Source organism: Pieris brassicae, chromosome 2 (genome assembly GCF_905147105.1).
Source record: "Pieris brassicae chromosome 2, ilPieBrab1.1, whole genome shotgun sequence".
NCBI classification, from domain to species: domain Eukaryota; kingdom Metazoa; phylum Arthropoda; class Insecta; order Lepidoptera; family Pieridae; genus Pieris; species Pieris brassicae.
In genome coordinates, this window is record NC_059666.1 from 204,460 (window position 1) to 223,067 (window position 18,608).

The following is an 18,608-nucleotide window of genomic DNA, read 5'->3' on the forward strand; positions in this document are numbered from 1 at the left end:
CCGTGCATAGCTCCTTAATAGTTTAGTCGTAACTTTGAAGACCAATATGTAAATAATATAAGAATAAAAAGATAGTTTAGATCATTTTTCAAGGTAGCATACACAACCAATTTTATTCAAAATATGAAATTGTGGTGATGAAGCTCTGTGGAGCTTTTGTTATATGACGTTATGAAAACTTTATTGTCTTTGTATCTCTGAGTTAAAAAACTATTATTTATTTTAGCCTTTATAAAGTCGGAACTTTGGGAGAACACATAAGTATTTTTGTAGTTTGACTAGTGAAGTTGACGCGTTAATACTAAGAATCAACGGAATAATTTAATATAATAGGTTGTTTAACGTGGGCCGATCTTGTAGAATGAAGTGTCAAATGATCAAACTCAGTAAAAACCCCTTTTTACTGAGTTTGTTAATCGCAGAATAAAGCTATATTTAATTAAAAATTAATTTACGTCTTAGTTTGGCACCGATATTGAAAAATCAACTCGTCATATTCGTGCTCCTTTTTATAAATAAATCCATACGTATTATATCAAACGCTTTTATTTATATTTAATGAAGGCCAACACTATTTAAAACTAGTGTGAACACGGGAATAGATGTGTGTATATGTGTATCCTAAGACAGGTTGACGTTAAGTTATCTCACTGTCACGATACGTCACCTTTCTAAAGAGGACCCAGCCACCTAAACCCTCATCACCTCTGTAATAAATAGTAATATTCACGGTCATGCAAAAAGAGGTTATAGAGGCGACCTATTTCGAAACTGAAATGAAAAATTGGTAGGAACGATATGAATAGGTTTTAATTGTGAAGCTCCATTCAACCGCTTTGGGATTTGGGACCGCTGCGGTATGGATGATATTCAGAGCACATGTGCCTTTTAACATTAAATGTAGAGAAAAAAATGTTCTTTATTCACTGGAATAAGTGCTAATTTATAACGCATATGCTTGGGACTGAATTGACTCATTTTTGTGATTCTCAAAGTCAACACGTGAAACTTTTAATACATCATAAATTCTGACGTGATTATAATAAGCATAATACTTAAAAATTTTGGTAACACTTTGTTGCGATGACACGTATTCTACTGTTGGATTATTTAAAATTCAAACTCAAGCCGATAAGGTTTAGAAAAATATGTCGGGTTAAATGCCATCATGCCAATTTACTCAGTAAAGAGCTATTTAGCGGATGCTTTACGAGTGCCGCACAATAACAGAGTGCTCTAAACGTCACTTTTTGACGGCTGTCTCTTGTTGATGCAGTCTTGGAAGGCGGGAAGTTTTATTCACTTCTAGCTGAGGGAAATTGAAGTAACAAATATTAATAAGTTTTAGAATACACACTCACAAAGCCTAGTAGAATTTCTTTATGTTTTAACTTGCAACTAATTGTAATACAGATAACATAGACATTAATATCCCTTCATGTATTGTAAAATATTTAAAAAAATCTTTGTTGTAGATAATAATGAGTAGGTTGTGTGAGTTAATTTCAACAAGAGGTTTTTGTCTTTGACGGGATGAAGCTAACGTTCTGTTGTTTAGTTTTCATTATTCTGTTTGTTAGCCGCTGAAAGGGAACAATATTTGCAACTTTTCTGATTCTATTATATTCCAGCTAATATAAACATTTATGTACAGCTCAACCTGTTACTAATATTTTTAATTTCATGATAGTGATGAAATATTTCATTTAGCCATCCGAATGGTAGAGTCTGTTAATTAATCTCGATCTCTCGTCGGTTTCGCTAATTGGATAAAAGTGCACTTTTTTAAACTACAATGTTTTGAGTAATTGCTTTGAGTTCAAACGTAGTAGAAAATGCTTACCGCTCGTTTTATTTTGAAAGCATAATTTTTCCTAACACTAATTATATTTTTTATGTTTCTCAACATACTGGCCTTGGTGTGTTGTACCAAGATCAAATGCAAATTCCGTCTAACCTCAACCATTTGTCATAAAAGTGACAATATATCAATAATGAAATGTCAATGTCGTTTACGAACGTTTTTGGATAGCAAATGGTATTGCAATATTTAAAAGGCAACACTTCAATAAGAGGCTGTACGATAACGTATTAACCCCAGAGTCTTAGTGAATAACAGATGTGACTTAAGTCAGTAGCCCAAGGTTCGATTCTCTGCAAATCAAATGGTAGGTACGCCTTAAGATCAGCGGGGCAAGTTTTGGTCTCTTTAGAGCTCGTTTTTGAGTCAAGCTATCACGCTATAGTTATTGAGTCTAAATCATACAAGTTAATATATATATGATGAGCAACATATCTTTGTGATATTCTTAAGTTGCCGACTTTTCTAATAGCGATAGTTATACGATAAGAAATATTAGATTTCATAAAGAATATGAAATGCACGCTTGGCAGACGTTTAGAAACCCTTGAGCTTTTTTTTTTAATTTTTACACCTACCTGATGTCTGTCTTATAGATTTTCTTCGTTATCTAAATGCTATTAACCATCAACCCCAGAGGCAGACACGAGCAAATGATTTGTGAAGCTGTAAAGCCATTACTGTAGCTTTAAAACGCAGCAACTTAGGACCTTAATTCATTAAGAAAATTTTCCTATCAATACGAAACATGAGCAAATCATATACTTAAATGCTCGCCAGCTCTCTAGTTATTAGAACTCGATATTGGCTATAAATGGCAGTGTGTTTTGTTCCCACACGTCACCTGATTGACACTGAATGGCTAACTAATAACTAGAGTGAGTCGATACTTTGAATAGATTTCAAAGGAATCCAACATGAGCCTTTAAAGGACCGTTCACAATACAAAGCAGTAAACAATTTATGCGTGAAACTTAAACTGAGGATAAAATGTTTTCGGGTTAGTACTGAAAAGTGCGCGAAAGGTCTGTCAAGTTATTATTAGTTAACTTAAAGTTACACAACGCACACGTTTAGAAATGTAAATTTTTTAGCCAAAGTCCGAATTAGGTCACCCAAATATTTATAAAAAGTATTTAAGGAGCACTCGACGGATTATCTTTGTGTAATTGAACTTTTATAATGTCGAATAGAGCCTTGACATACATGTCAAAGTGTACTTGTAACCCAGTTTAAAAGGAAGTTATTCGTTTGACGAGCTGGCATTTATCTCGGGGGAAACAGGTGAAGTCGCGTTTGCAATCAGCCCCAAGAGTGCGGTGGCCTGTTCATCACTCAGTCCTATATGTTACCTAGTCACTTCACTGTCCGTATATGTTATGTTATACTTACCTCAAACTTCACTTCTAAACAATACTTGCAACTTGTGTACTGTTCTAAGTAATGAATAGCTAGTTAGTTAAATGTCTTGGTTAAGATTTCCATCTCAGCCATGGACATGATAAGGCTTCGTCTAAAAAGTTGGTAAATCGATTCTAAGTAAAAATCTTAAAACTTCAAGGGTGTTTTTGTCGCACCATAATTGTCCTATTGCATCGTCTTAAAGATTCATTTGGATGGAAAAATCTTGGACACAGCAAATCGCCGCTAACGATCCCAATTTACCTTGACTGCATTGCACTTCTAGCGAATTGTTAATAGGTAACTTATTGTTTTTATTTATGCTAAGCTGAATTACATATACGCAAATTTTAAACACTGATTAAAATATCCAAAGGCTTAAGGAAATAAAACTATGTTATTGTCTTTTGTTAAAATAGCTTTTACACATTAAGAAAAACACTCTTTGAACGGATTAAAGCTATGTATTATTATTAAAAACTTATAATTATTTACATAATTTTAAATTTATTTAAAAACTTTTTTTCCGACGTGCGTGCGTGTGCGTGGTCACGGTGACTGAAGACAAAAAGCAAAAGCGTGAAAAGCACGCGAAACATCGGAGAAAATTTAAAATTTAGAATTATGTAAATAATTATAAGTTTTTAATAATAATACATAGATTTATTCCGTTCAAAAAGTGTTTTTCTTAGTAAAACTATGTTTTTAACTACATATATATATCTTTATAGGCCAATCGGCCAATTTAATTTTTATACCATGATAACAGTGATAAATGTAACTAGAGTAACGTTGCTGCTCAATTATCGTATTTATATTGAGGTCACTGTGGGCTGCCGACTCAACTAAGAACGCTTGTAGGCGTATTCATTCGTCTTTACATACATTGTATATAAATAATAATCTTTCAATATGTATCAATTGCTGTTAATGTAAATAGAAATATATATACATACTACTGTATATCCGTTACGTTACCATACAATTTGAGCGAGAAAATTGGATTTTCTGTATAACATTGTTTCGTAAATTGCTTCATACATGAATATTATTTATGAGATTTCTAAACGAAAATAAAATATTGCATGCAAAGAGCACGTCGCAGCTCATTTGCTATCTCCCTCATGGCCGTGTTGCGTAAATCTTATACTCGCAGGCACGACATTTGGGAGTGCACAGAACTGTATTTATGTATAGGAATAATTTCCCCAATACACAATACAATACTGTCAATTGTATTGTGTACGCCATTATGGTGTCAAAATGTTACAATGTTAGGAATATCGCTCAATGAAATGTTATGTTTGGTATCGAGTGCAGTATTCCAATATGAGTACGATAGCAGCTCTGCAATGAACTAAGCCTTGCGTGGTTTTTCCCTGTGGTGTGAAAATGAAATCACTATATTTGTTCTTTTACTCGTAACACAAGTTGTAGTTTCAGAGTATATTTTTGATTTCTCAAAAGCAATCACAAATGTATTTTGTATTATAATTCAGATTTAATTGTGATGAGACGATAAGAAACAGCCTTATCGTGGAATGACGGTTGTTTGTTTCAAAGCCAAGATAGCTTTACTATACATATAATAACTACTCAATATGTATTTGAATATATGTTTAAATATGTCGCAGCAATGTCGTTCAGAAAGTGTTTAGTAGGTGTCATTTGGTTGTGTTCGCATTTGTTCTAAAGGTTTGGTATTGGGCCAGATTTACATGTCTCGTTCGCTCCAATATACATTAATCACGTGCTACGTCTGATCGACAATGTGTAGATGCATGTCTCTGAACTACATCTAGATGTGTTAGAATGATGGGTGTCGTGTCGTCTTAGAAATCCTTTGACAATAAAAAGAAACATTTGTTTTCACACCGTCGATATAGATGAGAATATAGATGCACTGCAACATCTCAGACTCTGTGGTGCATACATATCATTACTTATTTAAGTCGAACTGTAAAATATGCTTATTCGATATTTAAATCACAAACATATTTCCTGTCACAATCACGGAATTACTGTGTCTTCAAGCTTCATCTTACTTACTATTGGCATTTCACTAGAGGGCTTTTCATAAAACAGTCTAAATTGTGTAGATTTGATCTTTATTGAAATTGTATGAAATAAGACTGAACATTTTACGAATAGCCCTCGTTGCATCTCACAAAATTTCTCCAGCTTTAAGCTTGACAACACAGTATTTCCCCAGACCCAGGTTCCAAAACTAAGTGTGATGTTTTCGCCAGCCGTGGAGCCTACATACCACTTCAAAGTGCTGGTGCCGTCCATGGTGGCGGGGGCCATCATCGGCAAAGGAGGCGAGACGATCGCCCAGCTGCAGAAAGACACCGGCGCCAGGGTCAAAATGTCCAAATCACATGACTTTTATCCAGGTAAGTTCAAAGCGTTTCACTATATAACAAACTATTTTACTCGACTCTCTTGACCTTAAGGGGAATTTTATTTTTATTGAAAGTATGTACTTAGATTATTATTTTATGACTCAAACATCAGAACTCAGGTTTACAAAATTAATACATGAGGCAGAAAAAAAGATCGTTTTAGAAATTTGGTCATATCTAAAGTATGTAATAAATAATAAAATGTGTGTTGATGCATCTGACTCATCTGTCAAAATCCCAGCTTATATCCATGATGACGGTTGATATATTGGAATCTCTAGACGCCAATATCGCTCCCGAGAGTTGTAAGATGAATTGTATGAATATTATAGTCGATTTATATTGAGGTAATGATTAAACAGCGTCTTCGTTATACCAACGATACATAATATAGTAACAGATTACGTCTGGATATCCACAGTTTCTTTAATAATTAAGAATTTGTTTAATATATAGAAATACTTTCCCGTTGGAAATTGCCGATACGCCAGTTTTAATAACGTGGGCATTATCGCTCAAATGAAAAGCGATACATATTGTGTGTTCCGCTCAAAGTGTTTTCCGCTCTTGGGCATAACAAAGCCGCAGCCAATGTGCTAGGTCTCAAGGCTGTCTCTTTATGAGCTAAGTAGGCCTTTATAACAAAGGGCGTTTGGCTCCTGACGCAACTGGGTCAATGCAGGCTTTCCAATTTCACCCTTTGAAAGACTAATCTTAAAACATGTCATACTATTTAACTGATTATTTCTCGCAAGACTTTTGACTACTCTCTGGTATGACTTTGCATAGGGCAAAAAGTCCCATATTTCTCTTTTAATAATCATTTCTTTTGGAGTTGTCCTAAAATAACATTACGTTCAATTGACGACCGGTTAAAAGCTTATAATCTAAGCGTTTTAATGAGTACGTAAATCATGTTTCTCCGAACATTAAAATTATAATTAAAGGCAAAGTTGATTATTTCTTTACATTTTATTATACACACACGTTAACGCGCCCGTGGCTCATTAGGAGACCGCTTCGTCAACTTATATAATAAGCGGGGTTTTAACATAGTTTTGAGAATTTTTATATTATTAGTATTAACCAGGAGCTTATAGATATTCGACAAAGAATACAAGTCAATAATATTATACTCTTTATCCAACACTAGAAGTGTTCAAATAAATAACGCTTTATCCGTAAAGTCAAATTCGATGAATGTTCATAGTGTATTTAATGCGAAGGATACACGACGTGAAAACTTTTAAAGAAATAATGTTTTCGATAAATACAATTCGTAGGAAACACGACTCAATGTTGCAATTTTACTGGGTTAAACAAATATTTTTTGTGGGTCTATTGCATATATGTATTTAGACATTAGACCTTTGGAAAAGCCTTTGCGATAAAACGGCGAACAAGTGTTTCATAAGCCCGCTTATCGTACAACATTCAGCTTTCCTGTTAAGTAAAATTATACAACGAAACGATTTCATCTTAAGATGTTAAGAAGAAAAATTAAAGCGTCCAAAATCTTGTCTACCTTAGTCTTAAATAAAATAAGTAAAAGTAACTTCGAACTTAACTAACCAAATTGAACATTCAGATTTTATTATATCCAATAATTGTTTTTCAATTCACCAAAAAAACTGAGGTAATAAAATGGATTTGCAAATAAATAAGTTGTCATTATCTATTCTAATTACATAAGGTGCTTGAAGTTCAACTCAAACTTATAATTTATAGTTACTAACAAAACAATCTTAAAAAAATATAACACTAATTAAACTTTAAAAGTTCATTTTGTATTTTTTAACTTACAAAAAGTTCTATACCTTTTGATTTTATAGCCACAATACCTTTTGATTATTGTTCTTATGTGTATTTTACTAGTACCGAAGAGTCGAGTTTGACAAATAGCTGACGCTATGTAATCATTCATGTTACATCATTGAAATACTTGGCGTAAGGTGTGTCAAGGTCGACGCTAAGTCGCCGTTTAGGTAATATTGTAAAGTTTAATTTACCTCTAGATCGACAATCGCCAAAGTAATGAGTGCCTGTCAAACTACTTCAGAGCCGTGAATTTGACGTTTAAAATGACATCATAGCTACAATTATTATTAGACGGTCGAGCAATGCAATTGTGATGGTTACATTAGCTGCGCAAAAACAGCAACGACAAACGGCGATATTAATCACCGTATCCGGTAACCGGTTTCCTGAGGTGCTCTATATTTGGGTTATCCATTCGTTTAACCCAATTTTTAGTTGACCTTATTCAATGCGACGGTGAGAGATGAGAGTTCCAGTTTGTTCCATTAAAAATTCCCATTGTTGAGATCCAATCAAAAATATTTTATTTGACAATAGCTAACCAATGTCAATGTGTGTTGTGACATTTTGACCAAATGTCAACACTAAGATGACTTCATCTTTACAAATACAAAGTAAAACAATAATTAACTCGCTGTTGATGGCAATTACATCGTTTAGTTATTTAAGAACGGTAAAGATATCTAAAGAAAACAGCAGGGTTTTCTAGACGGCGTTATTAAAGTTTCGATCGCTGAAACGTGTCATCGAGAGAATGGATACTTATAAAGTTGTCTCTGCATTTTCCTAAAGCGTCTTTAGAGTCTGAAGCAATCTCTTTAGAGCGTCTTCACTATCATTGTGCCAGCCACCTCCCTCCCGGATGTATGGAGCGAAAGAAACTTGCTTTCATCTCGAATTTTAATCATTTGCAACGAAACACTCTTTATGCGAATTTATAAACAAAGGGAAACATTTAAAGTTACTCTATATTTGAAACGGAATTGAACTTGCGAAGCTTTTCATTATTAGCGGGTTGAAGGAGGTAGAAAATATCCAAAGTCTTTAAGTTTGGACTACAGCCTATATATTTGTGTATCAGTAGCTTAACGAAATCGTTTGATAGAGATTCAAATGAATGATAAATTTCTTAGAATTTGGAATCTCCAAAACACAATACCGCGTTAGGAAATGTGTGGACGTGTGTGTAATTAATATTTACAATATAAGTAAACAATATTTTCATCAGACGACGATGCAGATTTGAATGAAAAATTGAATAGTTTAAGTCGAGCAGTTTTTCTACATTTAACACATATAAACTCCCGTTTATAGGACTGAATTGCACGCCAAGACGCGTCTTGGACTATGGACAGTAATTGGCCCCGTAACCTATTTCTAGCGTTATTTCTCTATTCTCCTCCACCCACGCCATCAAAAAAGTTTTTAATGATTCACTCCAGTACAATAGCAATTCATGAATAAAGCCGGAGGCACTATTAATCACGCCGTCCTATTGAAAGCAAACGTGTCTAAAAACTTTTTCAGCCGCTTTGTTGCTCTCTTGATTGGATTTACGGCATTTAATTAATAATTTGTTTCGATAAGGATTTCAACTAAATTACCAATGAAATTGTCGATAAATAAAACTATATATAATAAACTTGTACATATGATCAATGATCAAAATAATTTACCAATTTTAAATTACAATTATTTCTCTAATCATAAAAGTGTGCTAAAATGTTATTTTCCTGCAATCACCGTAGCAATGTAGCAATAAATATGATGAGACTCGTCAATAAAGAGTTATTTTTTTGTGTTCTGCCGTTCATGGACATCATTACGTTTCATTCAATCTCTATTTGGAGCGATTGTCATAAAAAGAAGGTATGATGTGTTGTGAAAGCTGAATCAAATGTGTAAATGAATGTATGGTACTGTTATATGAGTTTGTGGATTCAAGTTTAAAAAAAAAAACTTATTTTAATTATCTATATTTAATAACTTGAAATGATTAATACAAATACAAGATTTAAAACTCGTAATTAGGATTGAATAAAACAACCGTTCTGGATAAGATCTCTAAGCGGACTGACTGCTACCAAACTAATCGTATCTGTCTGCTTTTACTTATGATGACATGACTGTCTTTAATATTGTGTTAGCATTAAGGTTTACATCTTATGGGTATACCTACGTACCAGTACGTACCTAGAAATATAAAATACTAGCATCCGAACCCGGTTTCTTCTGTTTAAATACTAGGATCTTCTAACATTTTAAGAGTCGTGTAGGTACAAAGTTGTTGTTGTCACCTTTCAAAGGCTAGAATTAGGTAGCCTCAATATTTACAACTAAGGACAAGTAAAGAATCTTTTTAAATGCCTACTGCATTACAAAACACTACGTCGTGATGTATTCGTGTATGTAAAATATTTTGTTTGTATTGTAGAGACTACATTTATACTTTCCAGTGCGCAATAACGCCTCTGCAGACTTAACCCACGCCTTGAACCTCTACTGCAATATGATATGTTACGTGTGATTAAGCGGCGGTGGCGGAACAGGTTGTCCGCACGGCAAGACGAGTGCAATCTTCCAATCGTGTCGCCTAACTCAAGGCTGCTATATCCATCGTGTTCATATGAGGTCATCGAGATGAAAATATCATCACATTACGCTTAAGATGCAGGCCACTGTAGGTTGGATTAGATAACTAAATACTACATACAACATTTGTTATGCGTTTTGTCACGTGAGCCGAAATATTCAGAATATTTCCTAATTAGCTCCTTCTGACACTAAAAATACATAGTTTATGTATTGTTGCATACAAAAGTTGGCATGCTCGATGGCCTTGACCTAAAAATAGCAGAACATTCATCTTGACACCCTGACACAGTCTAATAGGAGTAGGACGCTTCTTTCGTCGCGTCCATTGTTGTGCTGGATGAATCTTACGTCCTTGTCATAGAGCTGTTTCTTGTGCAGCTGCCTCACATGATCGCCATAACACTAATGACGTTAGAGACAATTATGTTTTACGTTTTGTTTGTCGCAATTAATTTAAACTCACTAGTTAATATGATATATTGTGAAACGATGCCACGTAGGTATTTAAATATCGATTATCAAGAAAATGCTGAACAATCTGACATTATGCATTTGTTACACACGAGCGCTAAGTGCAACAATAACTCAATAGCGTATATAATTGGATAACACAGGTAATCTCTAGCGAGCGACCTTGCCGCGGCATTGTATTGAATACGTTAACCGAACAATCGCAAGCGATTTGCTTCTACGTGTTCTTCGTCCACGAAGGCGGCCTCATTATTCATCCGTGTTATAATTCTCTTGAAACGTTTTGCTCAACGTGCTAACAAAGAAGATTTCTTTGTCACGTTACTAGCGTTACGCTAACTCGTCAAATCGTCACCTGCATTGCAAGATTGTTAGTTTTTGGCCCACTATACTCAATTACGGCAACGTTGGAGTGGTACCAAATGTTAATGACCTGGTTACAGGCGAATATGAGCGCTAAAATTATCGTACAAATATCAAAGTTGCCCAGCGCGTTTCAAGGTCAAGGGAGTAGACCGGTTCTCCACGTATGCGGTATACCTAACATTGCATAATTTGTTGCTGCATATCGACTGTAGATGAATTTATTATGTCTAAACTATGCTTTGATATAGGTATACATATATTCGTACGAGCTTACAAAGAAACTAAAAGTGAAATGTATTAGCTGTGAAGCAGTCAGTATTCGCATTCAGTTGCCGTTTGATTGAATGATACGATGCCATCTATTCTACATTGGAAACTTTTATTAGTTATTATTGATAAAAATTCTACAGAATACAAATCACCTATAATAGCAGTTAGCTATAACGAGCTGTATTAATGATGAGAACAGAGCTGTGATTTATTATTTGTATCGATTGCTTTTTTTGCTAGATACACACGGGCAATAATATCATGAAAGTCTTACGTGTTCAGGCAATGTTAATTATTATAATGCTACAGTTAGAATGTTTGTGGCGGCCTTGCGGCTTACAAGAAGCTTTGAAAGAATACAACAAAGGCCACTCGAGGTTGTACCTACCAAAGCTTTGACCTCCAACTCTGGAATTTGAAACACTCGCTATGAATTTCTTTGATGAATTTAAATTGTCTGAGTTGCCCTTTGTAATGCTACCATAATATAATTGTATGATAATTAGAGGAATATTAATTGTTCTGCACTTTGCCCGTTGAAATACGATTCCATGTTTACTTCCAACTAATAGACTTGATAGTGAATTACTATATACTAGTTTTTATTGTGAAATTTTAATCATCTTTGTAGTGAGGTCTAGCAAATTAATTAAATAGTTCCGTCAGAGTCCGGGTTTACCACGCTGTAAGAGTATAAGTGTAAAACCTGTTTTTTAACAATTCAGAAACTAGCAACACGAATTTAATAAAGTTATTTAGTTTAATTTTTCTAACACAAGTGAAACAGGTTCACAGGTACGCAAAACTAATTATGGTCTTGACGAATAATTATACATTTCACACTACAGAAATATAACTTAAATAATCTCCGCATTATATGGGTGACAGATATCGCGTTATACAAAAACGCGTTATAGGCGCGTTATAACGCGATTACTGTGCCAGCATTAATCGTGTGTGACCCTTCGAGAGGTCTCTTATCTGCTATTATGTTTTTAAATACTGCGAAAAACATATTTCTAATACAGAGTTAATCGATTCATATTTCTATGATATTAAAAAACTTGTTGTAAAACATAAAAATTGCAATTTCCAGGTACAACGGAGCGAGCTTGCTTAATCACCGGCTCGGTTGAGGGCATTATGGTCGTGCTGGACTTCATCATGGACAAGATAAAAGAAAAGCCCGAGCTGGTGAAACCATTCCCCGATGGCGTTGACGCCAAGATGCCTCAAGACAGAGACAAGCAGGTGTGGATGGAAAATTTTATATCTAATAAGTGGTAACGCAAAAAATAAGACGAATACTAAAGTTCTGAAGTATTGTTTCTATAGCCTATAATGAGATGGGGTTATTTTGCAGCATAGTGAATTTAAGTTGGCTTCCTCAAGTTGACAACCCTGGTCGTGACTAATCCAACTTCAGTTAATTTGTGGGCTGAATGTAGATTTGGACCTCGACCGTAAATGATTGTCGTTATCTAATATTTTATTGCTCGGTCAACTGGAAGAAATGTTTGTCCTCTAGTTCGACGGAGCGTGACTCGGCAAACTGGCTATGTTCACGGGACTAGTTTAAGTTTTCTTAGCTCTGTCCATTTTCTTATTCAGTTTTTCTACACAACGAATATTGTATGTTCGGCTATTGTTTTTTCGGTGCCTCCTTACCTTTTAATAAATAATTTGTATGATTTGTCAGCGGAAAATGTCATGAACACTGTTGATTTCATTAATGTTATTAAATTAAAACAACATCCCATCCGGAGGAACGTTAATCAAATTATCAGCTCATTTGCATAATATGCCCGCATATTACTGCTGGGTTGCCTCACTAACATATTGCGTTTATTCCCTTTTCCCATTTTTTATTGATTTCTTTGTATATATGTATCCCACTATTATTTATTTTGTTCCCATTTTTAATTTATTTTTATTCTTTGTTAATGTTGGTACTAAAATCAGTCTTCAAGTTGTACTTACTAAATAAAACAAATTATTATTACTACAACTTCTAAACTGTGTAATAATTTTATACAGTGGATCGAACGTTTGACAACAACGTTGTTGAATTTTTTCAGTGGTAATGATATTGTAAGTGGCCTTCTTAGAGTCAATGTAATATAGTCTATTGCTGTTTCATAATTGATAAATATCGTGTCATGTTTCTGCTTATAGGCAGAAAATTATCCAAACAAGCTAAGTAAAATGCGGGATGCGAGTTTATGAATCACCGATGACTAAATCACGGTGTGCAGGATTATTACGACGGGAAAAATGCTGTCAAGAGAATCGATAAAACGTGATTATTAACAGCCTATAAATATATATTTCCCCATGTGAAGCGAAGTCGGCCGTCCTTCGAGCTTGACCTTGGCCCCGACTTTGTTATTAAAAAATAGCTTTAAGCAATATGTGCAAAGCCATACACAATACTGCAGTTTCCGTGACGCATTTGTGGGCATGTGTGTGTGATGCACGTGTCGGCTCTCGTGACTGTTTAATTTTATTTGCACTTGTGTGCTTCGGCTCGTAGATTTAACGTTTTTTAGACTAGCTATGATCGACTTGATTATCCAGGATCGTGGTTTTAGGACGGAAGTGCTGACCTCTATGGAGGTTTTTACTTTTGTACTCTATTAAAGGAACATGGAACGATCAGGAAGTATACTTCCTTCCCGATCGTTATCTATTTTACTTTTTTTTTACAATTTGACGGGCTCTATATATGACGAATGCGTCACGTATTTAATTCGGATACCCAATGAGCTCCAGCTCACCACCACGTCTTCGTAGAATTACGATACAAAATGTATTTCTTTTGGTTTCAACAATATTTTCTTAAGCTATGGTCATTCAAACCTTTTTAATAATTAGAGTAAGAAAGTAACATAATAATATATTTATTAATAAATAATCTTAACCAATTTCTATAGTTTAGAAGATACGTTTAAAGAATTTAAATTTGCGTTATTTTAAATAATGTAATCCGTTTGGAAAGGTCAAATTCATTTAAACATTTGTGCAGTTGCCGTGCAGAATATGTACAGGCTGGGTTGGTTAAAATTAACTTGTTTTCGTAATGAATGCAGGACTGATAACCATCGTGATAACGCGACTGAACGTGTTCCCGCAACGCTTATTCGCTGAATCAATACACAAAGCAATTTACCTCCTCTAATTCGAGAACATAAATATGATGTAGGAGTTGTTTTATCTTCTATTGGTTAGAGACAGAGACGCAAATAAAGTTGCCGAGTTCTATGCATCGTAATAAACATGATTCATTAGTATAGTGATATTCTGCACTATTTTTATTAAATTACCTACGGGCTCGGGAGTTCCGACAGAGTTACTGATTAGGCTAATAATAATAAGATAATTGGCTGTTATATTAGTAGATTAAGCAGTAGCAAATTCTGCATCATTGGTTTATTGAAATCCATAAATATTTATTCGTTAAATCAGCTGTACTTTCTAATAGACCATAACTCTAGTTGTAGTTGTCCCTTAATACGTATAAGAAGGTACAAGCATTGACGCAACATGAACCTTGAAGTGCATGTAATTGTCTTGACGATACCAATAAACAGAATACTTTGAAGTGCGTATTCCCTAGTCGGCCAATTGTCTCGTTTACATTGAACACAATTGCAAATTCATTGGACGGCCTCCGTACGCCACGCGAACGATTATTAGAAGTGAGGAAATTGGTTCAATAATCCTAAATTATGGAGAATCGTGTTTGTGACGCGGTTCCGCTGATCCAATTGTAATTGAACTCAAACTTGGTCCATAGCACGATATCCAGATAACACATTTTAAATGTTCAGCTACAAACATTATCAGCTAATGTTTGAATATGTGAGATTCGAATGCGACACAATTTGATATCCACAATATAACAATAATAACATATCTATTGTAATAGTGGAATTAGCATTATACATATATATATTTATTATATGTATGTGATGGTGGTGGTGGTGGTCTACTAAATAAAAGAATAGGATTCAGTAATATTATTATTATTGTAGATTCGCAATAGTTTGGTGTTAAGTGCGTTTTGTATTAACTCATTTATATCTGTCCTTAGCACAGCGTTATGAATTATAAGCAGTCACTGTGTCTAAATCTGTTTAATCTTTGACTGAATATCGACCTACTTAATGTTTTAAAATTTGTGTTTAGTTTATTTAATTGAAGTTACAGTTATGTCAAAGTCGGTAGATAGTTGTCGTGCCGGTTTTTGTGTCGGTATAAATAGGTTCCAACATTTGTTTACCCACATAAGTGTACGACGTATAAACAATTGCAATGTGTCGACGGATTTAGGGGCGAGGCAAGGTCGTGACACGTCAATCGGCGATTATCCTGCACGTTAATCGGAAACAAAGTGATGCATGCAGTCAGACTTTATTAATTAGGTCGAAACATGGTTCTAGACTGTCTCGTTTCAGAAGGTTCAACGCCAATATTATTCTTAACTATTATAAGGCCGCCAAACCTAATCAGTTTCCTCCTATTTTCACGTAAATTAGGCATATATTGCTGGATATATAAAAACGGCCGATTTAAGAATGTTTTATGTATGTTCAGGTGAAGATTTTAGTGCCGAACTCGACGGCGGGTATGATAATCGGCAAAGGGGGCAACTACATAAAGCAGATAAAGGAGCAGAGCGGCAGCTACGTGCAGATCTCGCAAAAAGCCAAAGAACTGTCGCTGCAAGAGAGGTGCATAACGGTCGTTGGTGGGTATCGATTTCACAATTCGCCAATTTAGCCCTTTATACATAGATACGTTTGCTCACTTATTAAACTTCCAGGTGAAAAAGACAACAACAAGAAGGCCTGCCTGATGATCCTCCAGAAGGTGGTGGACGACCCTCAGTCCGGATCCTGTCCCAACGTGTCGTACGCCGATGTGGCGGGGCCCGTGGCCAACTACAACCCCACGGGCTCTCCGTACGCCGTCGCCACCGCTGAGGTGACAGAGGTGACATCCGACACGCTCCACTATATTGGCTTACACCATTGGCTTTTACTATATCACGACTGAGACTACGCGACGCCTTTTACTATACGCTTTCAAAATTATTACTCTGTGCTCGTTCTAAGTCTACACAGATTACACTAGACGCAATCCTCAAGATGCCGAAGTACGGCATTATAGTTCGCTATTGACGTTTTTGGACATAAATAGTAATTGGTCTTCAAATCGTATAAAACCTTGTACTTGCGACGAAATAGCTAAATAATATATTTTATAATATTTATTTGGTAATTCCAATACTTTGTAGTCACTCTTTGAAAATCTTTACGCCTTTTATCTTGAATTAAGTTAAAAGAGTGAAGTGAAAAGCACTTGCGGGCGTGTCGGAGTGGTCGCACTTAACCGTTCACCACGTGTGCTAACGTACATCGCTCACGAATCATTCATTCACCGACGGGTTGTCTGCGGAATAGACTGACCGCCTCCATTTATTTCCGATGTAAACCTTCGCACGATTCACTGTTTCTCCTAAAATGGCTAATGTCGAATCGGCCGCGGTCGAGGCGGCGGCAGCGTGACAAGGCCGGTTGCAATTTCAGGGTCACGGCTTGAGCGGGACCGTCGGCGGAGTCGGTGGCGCGGTCGGCGGCGTGGGCGGAGTGGGCGGCGTGCTGGTGAACGGCAGCGGCCTCGGCGGGGTCTCGCTACAGCTGTCTCTGGCGCCGCCGGGGACTCAGCCGCCCAGCCCGCTGACGCAGCACACTCTGGACCACATCAAGGTAGGCCGCGGGCCGGGAAGTCTCGGTCGCCCGTTCGGTGACGGCAGTCTGAACCTCTCCGCGTCTCAGGTGGCGCTGCGCCAGGCCGGCTACTCGGAGGCGGGCATCTCGGAGATCGGTGCGGCGCTGTCCCTGCTGGTGAAGCACGGCGTGCTGGGGCTGGCGCTGCCCCCGGCGCTGCCGCACCCCCCGGCTCTCTCGGCCGCATACTTCCCGCTCTCGGCCCAGGACTCGCCCGCCGTCTTCGGCCCGCTGTCGCAGGTCTCGCTCGGTGAGTGTCCGCCGCGTTTCACTCGGAAGTCGCTCCCGAGTTGACGATCGACAGTGAAACATTTCTTTCGTAATCTGAATCGGCTCGCTTAACACGTTACGCATCATGTTTCCGATCAATAAACTATACTACCACTGAGATTGAGAGAGAGAAGAGTTCCGGTGAGGCTTCCAGATCCATTCACGCGACCCAAGACAGCTTCTGGATTCATGTTTGGCATTGACATTGACATTAGATAGTGCTTTGCGCCGAGACTCTTCTCTGAATCTGAAAACTAGTTTGCAGTCCATCTTGAGAAGTTGAAATTGTAGCTTAATTTGAGATCACTTAGCATGATTAATAGTATTGCTGATCTAGATGCATTGGCTTAATGTTTTGTCTCCGTCACGAACACTGTCTTTTCCAAAGGACCGTGTATCACGAAAAGTCGGCAATACGCCCCGGTGCCTTGAACATTGTAACGACCACGATGACTACTGCATCGAACGGTGCTTTTGGCTCCGAAACCACCGTTTGCCGAAACGAATTGACAGTTCGGCGAGTCTAGTTCTCGTGGGAGTGTTTTACAAATCCAAGGCACCGCTAGAAAGGGAACAATTTGAATAGCCCTAGCGTTAGCGTTAGGAACGATTGTCTTCCCACGAGCGAAGTATTCAAGTTGTTCTTTCTCTATTCTTTTTAGCCGCAACACAGCGCTACCGACAATCGAGTGTTGTGAATCTCTCTTCATACAAAATTATCGATCAAAATTTTACCAATTTGGGTTATGCTAATGGAAATTTGTTTGCAAATTACTTTAATTTCCCATCGGACGACGTAGAGTACCCCTCCGATCCTCTGATGTCGCCGCTGTAATGGGAGAGAGCGCATGCGCGGGCGTCCGGCTCCGTCCGTTTCAGTAGACGCGTAGACGCTTGTAGATTTCGTTTCGACACTCCATTCTCATTCGATACGGTTAGATTTAAGAGTACATTAGCATCGCCCGGGCGGGGCGGATTGGCTGCGCGGGGGCAGAGGGGCGGGGGAGAGAGAGCGCTGTGCGTGTGGGAGAAGGGGTCGCGCTAACCGAGCTCTCTGTCGCAACAGCGCGAAACGTTCTAATGTAAGCGCGCACGCGGCGGGGCGGGCTCTTAGAGCGTTTCGCGGGGTCTCATTGGCGCTTGGCCCCCAGCGGTGGCGCCCATTTCGCTGTCGGGCGGCGGGGTGGGCGTGGGTGGCGTGCCGGGCGGCTTCCCGGGCTCGCTGCTGCCGCTCTCCAAGAGCCCCACGCCGGCCGACGCGGGCGCCAAGGACTCCAAGAACGTGGAGATCGCCGAGGTCATCGTCGGCGCCATCCTGGGTGAGTATTGGCGCTCGACCGCTTCACGGTGCGGCGACGA

At 37.4% G+C, this 18,608-nt stretch overlaps 1 protein-coding gene across 5 annotated transcripts in view; it reads left to right on the forward strand.

The window, feature by feature from the left end:
* LOC123719750 (RNA-binding protein Pasilla) overlaps positions 1–18,608 on the forward strand; it is a 32,501-nt gene that overhangs the window by 10,018 nt on the left and 3,875 nt on the right. For 2 of the 5 annotated variants that reach the window (XM_045676211.1, XM_045676213.1), the window contains 7 exons: positions 5,512–5,658; positions 12,284–12,438; positions 15,784–15,937; positions 16,013–16,182; positions 16,779–16,958; positions 17,028–17,229; positions 18,401–18,568. In XM_045676211.1, coding sequence (XP_045532167.1) covers positions 5,512–5,658; positions 12,284–12,438; positions 15,784–15,937; positions 16,013–16,182; positions 16,779–16,958; positions 17,028–17,229; positions 18,401–18,568 — 1,176 coding nt within the window. Of the gene's footprint in view, positions 1–5,511; positions 5,659–12,283; positions 12,439–15,783; positions 15,938–16,012; positions 16,183–16,778; positions 16,959–17,027; positions 17,230–17,911; positions 18,569–18,608 lie in introns of those variants that run through there. The other 3 variants (XM_045676214.1, XM_045676212.1, XM_045676215.1) reach the window with 3 other exon arrangements.